Here is a 17318-nt window from a genome sequence, read left to right as displayed (position 1 = left end):
ATATAGCATGCAACATGCCATAACCGGTCTCATATCACACAATCATATGATCATAACAACTCATAATATTTAATTGCATGCCAATGAGATTGTTTTAATTATGAGAGTCATAATATGCATACTTTATATTTTTATAAAACTAACTGTCATAATGTATTTTGTGAAAAATATATTATTTTTCTTCATCAAAATAACACATTATGTTTGGATTTATTATATTTTGTTTTATTGGATAATTTTAATATCATATTTTTTTAAAAAATTTATTGACAAATTATTTACCATTCATATAACAAATTCACATAAGTCAAAAACCAAAAATTGAGAGGTTCTGATTCTTTTACAATTTCCCAAAATTTTAAATGTAACCTATAAATAATTGTTTTATATTTTTTTTTGCCACTTTTATGACTTCTCAATTGCTTGAATCTTGAATTTTTGTAAAGTAATATATTATCTTTTGCCTAATTGATAGTAACATAGTAAACCATAATAAAAGAAGGCAAACTTAAATATTGGTAAGCTTGAGAAAAATAGAGTGAAAACAACTAAATGGTGTAAAATCACAAAAAAAAAAAGTTGGAAAAAGAGCCTAATGCAGAAAAAAAATATACATCATAATGAAATATAAAAACAAGAAGGAACCAAAGTTAGAAATAAACTTAGTGTATTTTAGTCCATTTAATTAAGAAAAAAATTTATTCAAATTTTAGTTTAACATCATATTCGGTAAAAATAAATAAAAACTAAAACGGAATAGAAAAATTACTTCAAGTAACAAAATCGTTAAAAATATTTATATGATATAGCAAAATTTTATAGTATATTAATAATAAGCGTTGGTAGTCCGTCGTATAAAACCTCGTACTATAAACATGATATCATCTTATGGAGATATATTGAGATGGTGTGAATTTCAACTTGAAAAAATCAAAGAGACTCACACTTCAGGTAAGATACATGAGTTATTTATTTTATTGTAAGTTGATTTTGAGATGAAATCTTATACTACCAAACAATTCAATTAAAAAAATATTTTTAAATTTGACGTGCTTTTAGAATGAATTATATGAGAGGGTGAGTTTTTTTTGTTATTTGAAAATTGTTTAAAAACAATAAAGTAAATGTTAATTATAATTATATATATATTTTTTTGAAAAAATGTCTATTTCGAAAAATAGTATTCTTAAAATAAAAAAAGCTATTAAAAATGAATATTTAAAAGCAAATATCTATGATTCTTTGGAACCCGACTGTCTATCTTTTGATGCAAGACCTCGTCAACTGCTTACACTTCGTCTTTACATTCCACGTGTACAATCCAACGGCGAATGTTCACACAACTCAGCGTAGCTAAGTTTCTGTGCCGGTTTGTCAATAGGGCAAAGCCAACGACGTCAATCAACGGGCCAGAACAACTTCGGGTCCGAGCCTCAGGTAGGGAATCAGGTTTGGAATCTGAACTCAGCTTCTTTTGAAGTCCTCGAAGGCTCAAACCAGTCTGATGTTAACTTTGAGCAGTTCGAACCTGGTAAAATCTCTGATCACTAGCCCTAGAACTTGTTAATCGACGCTGAATTACAAGGTCCTCGATTCTAGGTGAGAATTTCGGCTGTTTTGAACTATTGAATTGTTGAAGTTTTCGTTTGAGATTATGAAAAGGTTTCGCACTTATTGAATTGAATTTTATTCTATACGTGATATTGAATTTGAGAACGAGATATTTGATCAATGAAGATCTTACTTTCAGGACTTCGAAGTTTGGTAATGCGGGCGTTGATCCGTCTCTTTGGTGTTTTTTGAGGCTGATTCGTGTCAGCTCTGAGCTAAATTCAACGGGCTGCAGAGTCTTCTCTATTAATTTTGCAGATATAGGTTATAATTACGCTATATTTTAGGTTTTTCGTCGGCTTTTCGAACAGTTCTTTGGTTTCGAGGTAGAAGATGGCGCAGAGTAACTGGGAAGCAGATAAGATGTAAGTTTTTTGTCTTCAGTTCTCATTTCATCCATTGTTAGATGTTTCGGTTTCAATCTCTCGTTAGAGTTTGCTTCAATTACACGTTTCACGAACTACCGTTAATTTTCCAGGCTCGATGTGTACATTTACGATTATTTGGTGAAGAAAAAATTACATGCCACTGCTAAGTCTTTCATGAATGAAGGAAAGGTCGCTCCAGATCCAGTAGGTAATACTTCTGAAAGATCTATCAATTCTTATTCAATAAATTTCTTGCGGAACAAAACTCTAGTCTGGTTCTACTGAGATTTTACTTCAGCGTGTATTTTATCATACATCTTTACCAAGTACACTCGATTTGAGTGTAGAGGAATGGGAAGTGTTAATATTGGAATTTGGAACTAGATTATGTATTGCACTCTGTGCAGCGATTTATAATTGAACTTGCATTGACATTACTAGTCCTTGGATTTGATGATTTGCAGCGATTGATGCTCCTGGAGGATTTTTGTTCGAATGGTGGTCTGTATTCTGGGATATATTTATAGCAAGGACGAACGAGAAACATTCTGAAGCTGCTGCAGCTTATATAGAGGTGATATCCTCAACATACTATTTTTCAAAACTGTCGACCTAATTACCGGTATAGTGCATTGGCTTGATGCTAAGTTCCATTGGATTCCATACCTTGTTTCCCATGTCTTATGTGCAGGCACAACAAATTAAACAGAAAGAACAACAACTGCAGATGCAACAACTGCAGCTTATGCGTCAAGCTCAATTACAACGAAGGGATGGTACTCACCCTTCGCTTGGTGGTACACTAAATGCTGTTAATTCTGAAGGAATGTTGGGGCAACCAACAGCAAGTGCTCTGGCAGCAAGAATGTATGAGGAGCGCATGAAAAACCCTAGTTTAGTAGATCCAGAGACATCCCAACCACTGCTTGATGCGAGGATGGGCCTAAAACCAGCTGCAAATCATCCAGGGTAAGTTTCTTCTTATCTTATTAATTCTTTTTATGTTCATTTTCTTAAGCCTTGATAATGCATCCTTCTTGGTTCCTTGAACAACACAGACAGATAGGAAACCCTGGAAGTGTGAATGCAGCATTGCAACAGATCCAGGTCCGAGGTCAGCAGCCCACGGTAATTGGTTTATTTTGCATCTCTTATGCCCTAGTGTTTCTTTCTTTGTATATAGCTGCTTGGTTGATCTGAAATCTCATATCCGTAGGATATTAAACCAGAGGTCAGTATTGGTGGTACTCAAAGGTCATTGCCTATGGATCCATCTTCAGTTTATGGGCCAGGGTTAATACAGTCAAAACCGGGAATAGGAAACGCAGGTTTGTATCCTTACCCCCCACCCACCCTCTGAAGGCTTCTATTGATTTTACTATTCTATGAAGGCTCTGATACTCTATATCTCCGCACTCATGTTTAAACTAATTTTGTCATGATAAAATGGTTGTGTGAAATCTGTACATAGTAGACTGCACGCTATGAGGCCAAGGTTTTAGGTTTATGCCATTCAAATACGCCATACAGCTAGGGGGAAGCTAGTTGAATAGTGACCGATCAAGTCATCTCAAGCGAACGCCTAGGGGAAAAACTTGGAAGGGGCTAAACTAGATTATAAATGGTGTTACCAAGAAATCCTACCACAAGTGAAGACTTGCGGAAAACATATTTTGAAAATCCATAGAGCTCCTATACAATTTAGCTTAATATGAGTGACCTGCTGTTTGTATCAGTTTTCTTTCCTCTAATTTTATTTTGAATATAGAATATTTCTTATAACAAATGTTCTTTATGACAAGTGTGACACAATTTGCTTGACCAGTTGTTTTTCTTTTTGAATAGATTGAAAACATACGATTACGTCATTATTTTTTCATTTATTTGCTGTTTGCTTAATGAGTGTTTAACAAACCTTATGAAACCTTCCTCAATTGTTTGAATGCTTTCCGAGTTGGGCAGAAGATACTTGGCTTCCACTCTGCTTTCCATTGGCTTCTCTAAGTAAATGGAGACAATTTACTAGAAATGCTGCCAATCACATTTATTTTGTTTTGTTTTTTCTTTTTGAGGTCCATTTTCCAAATCTTGAAAAAACCCGTGTTCATTTTCCAGGATTGAATGCTGGAGTCAATAATCTTCCATTGAAGGGATGGCCTTTAGCTGTAAGTTAAATTTCTCTCGTTCTTAAGATTATGGATATTTGAGTATACTTTCAAGTTCACATTTGTGGCCTTTTCCCAAGCAGGGTCTTGAGCAAATAAGGCCAGGTTTAGGCGCACAGGTTCAAAAACCTTTCCTTCAAAGTCCTAATCAATTTCAGCTCTTACCGCAGCAGCAGCAGCAAATCTTGGCACAGGTCCAAGCACAGGGCAGCCTTGGTAGTTCGGGTATGTACAGTGACATGGATCCTCAAAGATTTAGAGGGTTACCAAGGAATAACTTAAATGCAAAAGATGGTCAACCAATTGCAAATGATGGATCAATTGGCTCGCCAATGCAGTCAACTTCATCGAAGGTAAGTTTTCCTACTCGAAGTGCACATCTCAAATGAGAAGGTAACCTAAATGGTTAAAGGCACACTTTGCAGATGAATATTCCGCAAATGCAACAGTCTTCTTCTCAACAGCAGGATGGTTTGCATCCTCAGCAAGTCCAACAGGTTTTGCCATATGACACCACAACTTATTTTCTTTTCCTTTCAATTTTTAAGTTCAAGGAAATAGATCTTTCAGTTACTAACCGATCTGAGTATTGTTTACAGCATTCTTTTAGATTTCACAGCCAACTTCCTTTCCAGACATTATCAACCTAATAATTGTTTATTGAATTTGGGTCACAGAACCGGAAAAGGAAGGGACCTTCATCGTCTGGAGCTGCTAACAGTACTGGAACAGGGAATACCATTGGACCTAACTCCCAACCATCGACTCCATCAACTCACACCCCTGGTGACGGAGCTGTTATTGCCCCCAATATGCAGAATGTTACTAGCATGCCAAAGAATATGTTGTTGTATGGGAATGATGGAACAGGGGGTCTTGCATCGTCCACAAACCAGCTGGTAAAGGAACTTATTACCTCAACAACTAATTATGTGTGTCAACAAAGAGACAAAAATTAAAACCATTCCTGTTGCATGAACATTTGTATGTATCACAACCCATGCATCGGTTTGGTATAGAATAATTCTGGAGATCTTTGGTTAAATTCCTGATGGCTAGTGAAGTATACATGTGTTATCAGTTTGATACTTAGAATCATATCTTTTAGCTTTCTCACTTTTCAATTGTCGATGTTCTAGAATTTAGATTCCAATGGATACCAGTCACTTTCTTATGGCCATGTATGTGGATATGGACTAGCTGTGATGGCGGTGGTCATGTATTCTTACATGTTTATTGTTTTACATGTTTGGCTATATGTCTTCTTAACATGATATAAAATATCCTTTATTTTGTGCTGAAATATCATTTCTGAGCCATAGCTCTTCTGTGTCCTATACTTGATTAAACCGATAACTATAATATTTAATTATTTCCCATTTCAGGAAGACATAGAACATCTTGGAGATATTGCCTCCTTGGATGATAATGTAGAATCATTTCTCTCACATGATGATGGGGATGGAAGGGATTTGTTTGGCACATTGAAGCGGATCCCTTCTGAGCATGCTGCAGAAAATTCAAAGGGTAATCCATGATTGCTTCATTCAAACAGTGGTCATGGACGTCCTGGTTCTGATAGACTATATCATTGGTTTTTTGTTCCCACCCCATTTTTAGGTCCTTCTTTTAGTGAAGTTGGTTCCATGCGTAAAAGCAACAGCAAAGTTGTGTGCTGTCACTTCTCTTCGGATGGGAAGTTATTGGCAAGTGCCGGTCATGACAAAAGGGTATTAAAAATTGTATTTCTTCTGTATTCTTTATTGCAGATGTGATCTGGATTTCCTTAAAGAGAAACGTGAACTCCTTCGAAGTTGCTTCTTTATAAGAGTTGATGAGTTTTGCAAGTTTTTACTTCTCATTAGCATGATGGGATCATCTCCTCTACTTTCTTTCTTCTGAATGCGAGCCATTTTGGCATTTGTTTATGTAAACTTTATGCACTACTTTACAGAGACGCAATATTGATGCTTCAAATCTTTCATAGTAGTGCTGTGCAATTCTCTTTCAATTCATTTTATGCCATGCAGAAGGTAGTTTCCTAGTACTTCAATTCAAATAGAAAGTATTTGAAAAGAAATGCTAGCAAAAACGAATTCGCTCCCAAGTACTTATTTTGGATCTTATACTAGCAAACATTGGTAAAATATTAACTCGTCTTGATGATCCAATACATTCAAATAAGCATGATGCTAGTACTAATAAATGTTTGGGATAAATTCTGGGTCTCCTTTTACTTACTATAGTTTATCATTTTTTTCCCCCTTTCCCATTGGAGAAATTTATTGGAATCACTTATAGGTGCAAGGGAATTTCCCATTTCATACATTCAATGAAATGTTCCTATGTTAAAAAATAAATGCTTTGTTTGTTCACTTGTATTTTTATTTACTTTTATTATTTTTTTTATTAAGGTTGTTATCTGGAACATGGAGACATTGCAAACTGAAACCACACCAGAGGAGCACACTCTTATCATTTCTGATGTTCGCTTCAAACCCAATTCAACTCAGCTAGCGACATCTTCCTTTGATGCAACTATTCGACTTTGGGATGCAGCACAAGTAGGTTTATTCTGTTAACTTCACTTCCACAAAATCTAATTTTTGTGATATGTTATTTGAATTGATCTATCTTTCAGTCCCTCTTTCTTGTTTGTCATAAATGACCATGTGAGATCTATTCTCCCAGCCAAATTATTGTCTTCGTGCGTATACTGGACATACCTCCCAAGTGCAATCTCTTGATTTCCACCCTAAGAAGAGTGAGATTTTCTGCTCTTGTGATGCAAACAATGAGATTCGCTACTGGCACGTCAGTCAAGGTTCTACACACATCTCCAAGGCTAGTTCAATGATTCCTTTGATTTATTTCGTTCTTTCAATTTCCCAATGTATCACATTTTTTTGTTAGTGGTTAAATTTCTAGTCTAAATGCAAGTTTGTGTACCAGGGTGGCAATGGCTCGAAGCAGGTGAGATTTCAACCAAGAACAGGGCAGTATCTGGCTGCAACATCAGATAGCGTGGTTTCTATAATTGATTTCGAGTCGGACAGGCCGACACTCTCATTAAAGGTAAGAAAAAAAGTAGAATGAAAGAAAAAAGTAAATTTCATGATGCAGTGTTCTTTTTCCCATCATTGAAATTCTTAATTATGTTTGACATATTTATTCATTTTTAATGACAGACACATTTTTAGTTTGAAAAATAAGATTTTAATTTCAACCTTTGTAGAAACATGTAGGATTTAATATTTATTGAGTTCTCTTCAAACTAGCTTAGTAGCAAAATTGTGGAATTGTGAAAAAACTAATATTTCAAATAAAAACTCAATGTAAATGCTTAAAGTTGGGTAGAATCACTTAAAACTTCGACGTAATAAAATTATTGTATCAACTATAACTCTAAACTTCTATTAGTGAATAAATGTAGACCTTATGCTAGGTCTTCGTTTTAAAAACTTGCTTGATTCAAATGGATAGTAGTGGTTTTTTTTTCCTTTCTTTTTTTTAATTAATATAAGTGATTTTTGTATCTTCTTGTTCTTTGTTTTTCTTTCCTTATTAAGAATTTATTCACAATTTTTTTTTTTGTTTTGGGTAATTAAGCCGAATTTTGGGAGGAGACTAAAATTATTAGGTGGTTTTTAGATGATCCTAAAAGGAATCAAGTGAAAATTGTTACTACGTCAAGTGACGAAGGGTCTAAATTAATTCACTTATAAAAGTTTAGAGCTTAAATTAATACAATTATTAATTTGAAATTCAGATTGTTATTATCCCCCTTAAAATTATAGATTAAGATTGTATGTGGTTTTGTTCATCTTTTTATTTTTCAATTTTTCTGAACAACCAACACACCCGTGTAAGGTTAATTGGTTTATTTTTCAGACCGAAGTTATTTCTTGTCATTTATTTGATTCTTATCCACGAGAGTCATAATCTCAAAATTTTATAGTATTGATTTCTCATTCTTTAGAAATGAATTTGATAAAAATTATATGAATACAAAATCTGATGCTGTTTTCTTCTTTCAGTTTCTTTTTTGTTTCTTATTCTCTTTCGTGTTATGATATCGTCTTTTCTTATTATAAAAGAAAATTGTTGCTTACAAGTTTTTAAGGATTAATAATATGATATTTTTGCATGTTTCCTTGTTTATAGAAAAGTTGTCAAGGTATAATGATCAAAGCATGTATAATAAGAGTTTATGCATTCTCATAGGAACTTATAGGGGATTTTTTTCCATGTGGAACTCTAAAAAATTGATCCGAAAAGCTGACCTGATTTTTCATAATAAGTTCTATATTTTACGCTCTTGCTCCCTATTTTCCTCTTGCTCTTGCTCTATGTAGTTTCTCGCTCTTGGTCCCCACTTTCCCTCTCCCTCTCCTTCTCGCTCCTTACGTTCCTCTTTCGTTCTCGTTCCATTGCTCTCTCTCGCTCCCAATTTTATCCCTTGTCTTCACTTCTTTTCCAATTTTGACTTTTGACCTGTGATAAGGAGTGAGAGTGAGATGGAAAATTGGGAGCTAGAGTGAGAGCGAACATAGAGACCGAGATCAAGAGAGGTAATATGCAGCTGGAGTAAAGAATAAAAAAGATTTTCTAGCTCTGGTCAGACCTTATTTGGGCACAATTTTTTAGGTTGGTCGGTCAAAATATTTAGGTTTTGATTCAAAAGGATGGTAGCATCCAAGCCTAAGATTACATTGATCGTGGCTATTACAACTCAGAAAAAGTGTTAGGCTAATGCATTTTGGAGACTGTTTTAGTCTCTAATGTTTTGATTTTTTTTCCTTCTTTCAATATTTTCTCTTTTACTTAACACTTTTCAATTTAATCTCATATGTTTTGACATTTTTCAATTTAATTCTTTGTGCTAGGTAAATATTAAAATAATGGATGATAAACGTACCTTATGTATTAGGAATTGCAGAATTGTCAACTAGTACAAAGTGTAGTCAAACTATAGTTATGAGACTTATAAGTTTGTACTTAGTCAGTTGACCTCGTCTCCAACAATGGAGTATGTTTTCTTTTAGATGCCTAGTGGTGGAGGTGGGCAATAGTCGTTGAGAAGTCCAAGCATCACGTTGGTTTCAGTGGAAGGCTATACTCTTATTACTAAGTTCCCTAGAACATTTTTTTTTTCAAGTAACCGAGTGGGTACCTCCTATAGCTTTGAATGGTTACCCCATAGAAGGTCCCTCCCTCACACGTTTCTCGATGGAGGAAGCAATCCTGTTAGGGAGAAAAAAAAATGTATAAGAAGTAGGAGACTTTCTCGAGGAGTTGGGAGATCTTGGGAGTTCACTTGGCTAGTAAATATTAGTTGGATGAGTTAGGGAGCTTCTTTTCATTTCACTTCTGCAGTATTCAATACAAGTGGCTGATGAGAGAATAATGTTCACTTTTTAGGGTCACGCATCAGATGTCCATTCTCTTTGTTGGGATACGAATGGAGATTATTTGGCATCCGTAAGTCGGGATTCTGTCAGAGTATGGTCGATCGCCTCAGGAGAATGCATTCACGAGCTCGTTTCTAGTGGAAATTTGTTCCAATCTTGCGTTTTTCACCCAAGCTATTCCTCCCTCTTGGTTATCGGCAGTTACCAGGTTATACTTTGCTTTACAAATTATGCTTTATTTCCTATTTACATGGCTTTGCTGTACCTACCACCACATGCATTATAAGTGCCTATGTCTCAGGACTTTATTTATAACCAAATAAATAATGTTATCTTCAAGTCCATAATGTTTATAAGAACAATTTTAGTTTGCATGAAAAGTTTAGCAACTGACTTTTTAAAAATAGTTACAAAACATGTTTACATTGAGTTCTTGTTTTGAAAGCCAAGTTTTCGATTGTCCAACTTTTTTTCCATTTCTTTTATATATCAATTTTGTCAATTGACATTGATGATCCGTATTGGTGTGAAGAATTTGAGAACATTATATACAATTCCCTAAACGATAACAGGAGTTCTACGTTGGTCCCTACTTTTATTTCTTAATGCATGCTTGTAACTCAATTCAATCCAATGAAATGCAGTCATTAGAGCTGTGGAACATGGTTGAGAACAAGTGTATGACGATGCCCGCTCACGAGTGCGTGATTTCATCGTTGGCTCAGTCACCAGTAACAGGAATGGTTGCCTCCGCAAGCCACGACAGATCCGTCAAGATATGGAAATAGGAATACACACATTTCAACTCTGGCATTAGGTGAGTCAAAATTCTGATTACACAAGTTTAGTGGCCTTTTTCCAGTTTTCTCAAAACTGCAGCTGTTATGCTGAAAATGGAATTTAAAAAGAAAAGTAAAAGTTGGAAAAAGAAAAACAAAAAAAAAAAAATAGAATGATGATGATGATGATGAGGAGGAGGAGGAGGAGGAGGAGGAGATGAGGAAGAAGAAGAGTTCTTGTTGTATTAAAAAAAAAAAAAAAGTTACCTTCCATTTTTCTGCATTATTTAGATTTATGGTGGGTAATAAGCTGTTGGCTGTTGTGTGAAAATTGCCCTCATGTGTCAAATAGGTTTTTAAGAAACTGAACCTTCTTTTTAATTGCACCCTACTGATAGAGAGCTTAATTTGAACTCTTTTAAAGATTTACTACCTTCCTTCTCATTATTACTAACTTAAAAGTTAATAATTTTGTTATTTCATTTATTAAATCTTATTTATTATTATTATTATTATTATACTTGTTGCCATGCTTTGTTTATGTTTTTTCCAGTTTTGCTTTAGTTTATTTTATTTCAGTTCCTAGACTTTTACATTTTATGTTTGTCTCCTTTTTCAAGAACTTTACCATTAAAAAATAAAAAAAATCATCTTGGCATTCCTATAAGAATTTTCATGAACGACATCTATCATCTTTTTGTTCATTAATTTTGATGGGAATATTCAAAATTGTTAACTAAAAAAGATTAATGACCAATACAAACTATTTGGTGCGTGGGATCTACATGATTTTATGAACTAAAATGATGTATAAATATTTATTTTAATTGTGTAATGAAGTCAAATTTGTAGGGAAAAATCTTGGCGATACCATGTTAAGAAAATGCTTTCATTTTCTTTATTTCCAATGGATTTAATTTAATTAGTTTCATGAATGTTAATAATATAGAAGGAATAATTAATACAAAGTGACAGCCATACGAACCAATAAAAAAAAAACCGCTCAATCTTAGAGCACATGGGGGGGACGATTCGGTCACATGTGCGAGACCGCTCTTAATGCCACGTTGACGAATGAGAGTATGCCATCTGTCTCCTCATCATTTTGGTCAGGCAAATCATTGAGGACGAAGAAGAAAAAAAACGAAAGAAAGCGTAGAATTTCTTTTATTTTTATATCTCAAACTTTGCTGTCTGCTACCAAAGCATGACAAATCCAAGAACATTAATGCGTGTGGGGCCCCCTCCTTATAATCTCTTTTTTTTAGAACAAAATAATTGTGAATGTATAAATAAGCTTTTAAAATACCATTATTTTATTTTATTTAAGTAGTTTTTTTTAAAAAATATAATAAATCAATAAAATATTTACTTTGTCATAGAAAAGCATACAAACTTACCATGAAAAATAGCAAAAATACTTCAATTAACACGAGATTAATCGACCGTACGCGCTTGAGTAATATTCTTTTAAACGAGCTTGCAGTCTAAATGAATGATACACAATTGTGTAATTTTTTAAATCATAGAGAAAAGACTTCAATTTTAAACGATCATGTTGTCCATGGTACGACATCGTTTAGATCATACCAACATGATCACGAAGTTCGTTTTAACCGATGAGAAAAATACTTTAAGTTTAAATATCTTGATATTCTCAAATTTAATGAAGATGAAGAAAAATGTTGATGAAATATGTAGTTTAAATATATGAATAAATCATTTAAAAATAAAAGAAAGAAAATAAGAAGTGACGCAAAGACAAATATAAAATTTATGAAATATTTTTACCAGTTTAATTGCTTTTAATTTTTTTTTTGTTACATAGACGGTAAATATTGTTTAGTCTTGTTGCATTCCTGTATATAAAAGTAAAAATTGTAAAGAAATAAACAATCTAATTTTAGTTTACACCAATTCATGAATGTATAAGTATAGAATAAAATGGTATATTGAATGTAATAATAAAATGAATAGTGGAAGAGTATGATTGGAATAAATAAAAAATAGCTACAACTACAAACTGGCAGATAATGTGCGAAGGTTGGCATACTCTGAACCTACTTGTCCTCTGTCTTTTGTTTGCTTTCCCACTTCCCTTTTATTCTTTAAAACGCCTCATTATTATTCTATTATTTTGCACATTGCATCATTATTTTCGATCATTGTTTTCATTTATTTTTTTACAGAATGTATTCAATTTTACTTGTTTTCATTTAGAAACATTAATAATCATTATCGTATTTGTTTCTTCCTTTCTTTCCAGCTTTTGTTTTCTTCTAAATTAATTTATCATTTTCTTTTCTTTTCTTTTTTATTGTTTGCTCAACTAATTTAGGTTATTAATTCAGTAGTTATTTTGGGCAAATTTCAACTTTTTACCTTAACTACTCAGATACTAACTAACTCATGTTCATGATTGTGATACCAATTGTTATTAAGAATAACTCTCCAAATATCCAACTCTGCATAACATTTTTGTTGGCTTTCAAGTTTAGATTTATCCATTTTATGTGACTGATTTTGTGTGGCATGGAATAAAAGAAAAGGCATAAAGGCATAAAGGCATATCCCCTTTCTCTTTTAAATTTTGATTGTGTGTGTTTTTATATAAGAACAGATGAGGGCAGTGGGCACAAGTCAGAGGGTTTCCTATGATCAAACTCTGTCGTCATTGCAAAGAGAGACCGTGGGGTGTGGGGGTTCTCTTTTCTTACCCTTTTACGCCATTATTCATTTATACCTACCTTTTTCCTTTTTATTTCTTTCTTTTACGGTCAAAATAAAACTATTTATAAAATATAACAAAATTTTTAAATCGGATATAAAGCGATTAGTGAATTTTAGCAAAATTTTAAAATAGGGTATAAAGAGATGAATGAATTTTGTTATATTTTGTAAATAGTTTCAATATCTTACTATTTTGGTAAATGTTTCGTTTTTTTTTTAAATATATTTACTTAGAATTTCTTTCCATTATATTATTTATATTTTGTCTGTAGTTCAATTCTAGTTTCGTTATTTTTTTTATAAATTTTAAATTTAGATTATATTCTCTCAATTAGTTTTTCAGAGCTAAATTATAACAAAAGTTTTCATACAACTAAATTTATGTTCTAATAGATTATGTGCTAATTTACTATAGGTACTGGGAGTCGAAAATATATATATATATATATATATATATATATATATATATATATATATATATATATATATATTTATATTTTTTTGTATTAGTCTAAAACAAAGTCATCTTAGTTGTTGAAATTGACATCCAACACGCTAATAGGATACTCCAACCTCCCTCAATATACTCGGATTTTGTATTAGACATTAAACCAGAACTTTAGAGGTATAGGACATATCGTTTATTTTACTTGTTTTAATACTTTTCGCAACAATTTAGCTAATCCTTGAACAAAAAAATTGGATCTCATCTGGTTTCTTAAACCGGAAATGGGAGAGATAAAATCTAGTACGGCTTTTCCTTTTCTCATGTTCGAAAATTTTCATATTTGTTTAGGAAATTATTATGGATGGCAAAAAAAAAAAAAATGAAAATATTTAGAAATAGAGTCAAATTTTTTATTTTTTTAAATGTGTAATTATTATTTACTACGAGTTAAAAGTGAAAAAGAAGAGGCCATAACCTATTGATTTGACGAATTGTATGCAATTTTAGGAAGGGTGTGATTTAGTGGTAATAACTACTTTTTCATACAAATAACTTAAATTCACTCCAAATAAATAAAGCAAAGTTAAAGTTAATATGTCATTTCAGTTAGAGTGTCAATTCATTTGCTTAAAAAAAAAATCCTAAATTTTAATTCATCAACACTATTTTTTTAAAATAAAATTAGTTAAACAATTACATTATTTTAAAATGAATCAAAATATGACAAAATATCACTAAAAAATCTATTTATATTTTAAAATATTTTCAATTTTTAAAGTAATAACCTCAAAATTTATAACGAAAATACCAATAGATAAAAAATAATTTGTTTTAAATAACCACATAAAAAAAGATGAATATTTTAAAAAACAACACAATATTGAAACTATTTACAAAATATAGTAAAATTCATCAAACTTTCTGTATATAAATATTTCATATATCACTCAAAATCGAACAAATTGAACAAATCTCAAGTCATATAAACTAAAATTGAATAATATAAAACTAAAATAATATTTATATTAAAAAAAGAAAAAGAAGGAAAGAGAGTTTTCATGAGCATTGCATGAGTTTGGAATAGGAAGGCTGTGGGTGTGGCCGCGGCGTGTTAATTAAGGACCACCGCCCCCGCCCAGGGCTGGCCTCTTGGAGGGACAGTTTAGAGTCAAACAGCGCCCTCCAAACCGGGGCAAAACTCTCCATTCTCTTTCTCTTTTATTATTTTGCTTTTGTGTGTTCAATTTGTATATATAAATCAAAATGAAAGAAAATGGGTGACTTTTACGTAAAAGACATGGGTACCCCATCATGTATTTCCCAAACTCTAACCTTTGTCTTCCCATTTCAATAAATACAATACCTCCAATTTCATTTTTCTTTTTCTTTTTTATTCACTCCAAACTCTATACCTTACTTCTTCTTTCCAAAGTATACTAAAAAATTTATATCCATCCATCGCAGACATGGATAGAAAATAAATAAAAATATTTATAAAATATAGCAAAATTTCATATTTTTATCTTCTATTAGTGATATTCAATATCATCGATTGACTTTAATATCACCGAAAGTGTATCTAGTTGTGATATGAAATTTAACTATATTTTGTAAATATGTAACACTTTTTCACTTCTCTTTTAAATGTTAATTTTTGTGTGGTAGTTATACTTTTACAAAAACTTTTTCTATTAGTAGCGCTTTTTTTCATCAATAACTCTATTGTTGATGAATGGAGAAATATTTTTAGATTATAATTAACAATAGGATCGGATGAGATAAGTGCATTTTTGTTTTAGTGATATCACGTCTATTTTGATATTGAAAAAACTAAAATGAACATGTTTTTTCGAGGTCTCACGCAACATGGTAGAATGAAATTCAAACTAATTTCTTTTGGTTTAAAATATGGTTATTTCGACGCTCGAATGTAGACAAATGACTATAATTATATATCAAATATCAATAAGTTGAATTGTGTTTATATAACTATATTTACGTATGGCCAAATCTTATTTTAAGTATAGGAAATCTTCAAACTAAATAACTAGTAAATTAACTAAAAAGCAAACTAGTTATATTGAGGTTTGATTGACTATAAGTTGATTGACGACACTGTTGATCGAAGGTTAAAGTTTGAATTCAAGAGACATTCCATTGTCTTAAAAGAAGAGTGAAGCATAGGAAGGAATTCAAAAAGAATAGGGAAGCAAAGTCTTCGTAGTCATTGAAAGGGGTTTGATGAACAAGATCAGTTGACACTCTTTTATAAAAGGTCTCGATAGAAAGGATATCATCCACAACATCAAGATCTATGTATTTTTAGTTCAATAGTATATAGATCAAATGATTTGTCACTTTTTAATTAATAACCAATTTAACGTATGCTCAAAGTGGAAAAAACTAGTTTATATTGATAGAGTATATATGTCAATTGATTAAACTAGTTTTGAATGGACACAATTTAATCGAATCTCCATAAAAATCAAACTACAACATAATACTATTTTTCTTAGGACAATAAGAGAGTACATTATTTTATAATCCCAAAGTGATTTCCATTTTTGATACTATATAAGCTTCTACCATACAAAGAGAGAAAGCACCATCATATTTGTCTTCCTTTTTTCTATTTTTAATTATTATTTCATTCCATTTTTCAAATCAAACGTATCAATAATATTTTCTATTTTTCATAATAATTCGAAGTTGAGGTATGTTTACGTTGTTTTTTTTTTCAAACATAATGATTTTTTTCTTGGTAGGCACCGTTCAATAATTATCAAAAAATTTCTTTAAGATTGAAGAAATTTCTTAAATCTCACACTTTGTCTAATACTGATTTATGGCCGTTGGATCTTTCGCATCTTTCTAGAACATTTGAAGTTTATTGGATCATACACATGACGAATTAGAGTATTTACATTTGCTTGATGACCAAGTATCTGTTGGCTATAGATAGGCGAGGAATATAATGAATTCTGTAACTCCTATTTTATATAGTGAATTCTATTATCATTGCTTGTGGTTTTTACCATAACTTGTTTAGGGGTTTTCCACGTAAATTTATTGTGCTCTATCGTCCTCTTCCTTCTTCTTCATTATTATTGTTCTCAATCTACTTTAAATTCAATCTACTCTATTCGATTACCGTCCGTATTCACAACACACATCTCTATTGATTTTTTCTTTTAAAATTAATTAAATTATAAATAGTAATCAGTATAGATGACATGATCAACTATGTCTCGATCGATTGAATTTAGCATCCATACTTCCTCTCGTATTAGTTTCCTTATTTGTAATTTTACATTCGAACGTGAAGTTAAACTTAATTAACTTTAAAATTATAAAGATTAAATTAAGAAAGAACTAATAAAATTAACCTATCTTACTAAAATTCTCATGCTTGTGATTGAAGATACTGTTTTAGGTGAGTGAAATATGTTTAGTTGGTTTGATTTCTATAGTTAGGTTTAAATTTAAAATTTGATCCTTTTTCTTCTAATTCCTTTTCAACTAACTTTTTTTAGGTATTGTTTTTCAACTATTTAATATTAAAAAATATTTCTTTTAGAGGAAAATTAAATTTCTTTTTAAATTTATAAACTAATTTTAATTACTAATTTCATTGTTTGTTGCGAGGGTAGGTTTAAAGATCATATCAATTTCTACAAAATAATTTTAAAGAAAAACAGTTATTTTAAAAAGCAAATTTTATTTTTAGAATTTGACTTAAAAAAATTCTCATTTTCAGTCACCAACCATGAAAACTAATTGGTAAAAAGGGTAAGAAAATAAACCTA

General features: G+C 31.6%; 1 protein-coding gene across 2 annotated transcripts; it reads left to right on the top strand.

Annotated features, from left to right (window-relative positions):
* Positions 1-1439: 1439 nt before the first annotated feature.
* On the top strand, positions 1440-10816 carry LOC101214773 (transcriptional corepressor LEUNIG_HOMOLOG). Of its 2 annotated transcripts, none has more exons than XM_011652578.2 (18): positions 1440-1599; positions 1751-1976; positions 2090-2187; positions 2444-2553; positions 2671-2948; positions 3038-3107; positions 3196-3307; positions 4095-4144; positions 4315-4497; positions 4570-4641; positions 4822-5043; positions 5530-5671; positions 5765-5874; positions 6559-6708; positions 6836-6988; positions 7097-7219; positions 9566-9763; positions 10200-10816. In XM_011652578.2, the coding sequence occupies exons 2-18, from the start codon at positions 1945-1947 to the stop codon at positions 10341-10343; spliced, it is 2247 nt and encodes a 748-aa protein (XP_011650880.1). In that variant the 5' UTR covers positions 1440-1599; positions 1751-1944; the 3' UTR covers positions 10344-10816. The 2 variants fall into 2 exon arrangements, with proteins under 2 accessions (XP_011650880.1, XP_011650879.1); XM_011652577.2 differs by having other exon boundaries at positions 4228-4497.
* Positions 10817-17318: the final 6502 nt, after the last annotated feature.

This window comes from Cucumis sativus, chromosome 3 (genome assembly GCF_000004075.3).
Source record: "Cucumis sativus cultivar 9930 chromosome 3, Cucumber_9930_V3, whole genome shotgun sequence".
Classification (NCBI taxonomy): domain Eukaryota; kingdom Viridiplantae; phylum Streptophyta; class Magnoliopsida; order Cucurbitales; family Cucurbitaceae; genus Cucumis; species Cucumis sativus.
The sequence above is the reverse complement of the archived record's forward strand: the minus strand, read 5'-3'. Positions and strand labels throughout refer to the sequence as shown.

Bases quoted from the DNA above. Each gene is read 5' to 3' on its own strand.
- LOC101214773 (XM_011652577.2), top strand. From the start codon at position 1,945: ATGGCGCAGAGTAACTGGGAAGCAGATAAGAT. The intron at 3,308-4,094 runs GTTTGTATCCTT...TTCATTTTCCAG, and splicing joins ACCGGGAATAGGAAACGCAG to GATTGAATGCTGGAGTCAAT. The intron at 5,875-6,558 runs GTATTAAAAATT...TTTTTTATTAAG, and splicing joins GTGCCGGTCATGACAAAAGG to GTTGTTATCTGGAACATGGA.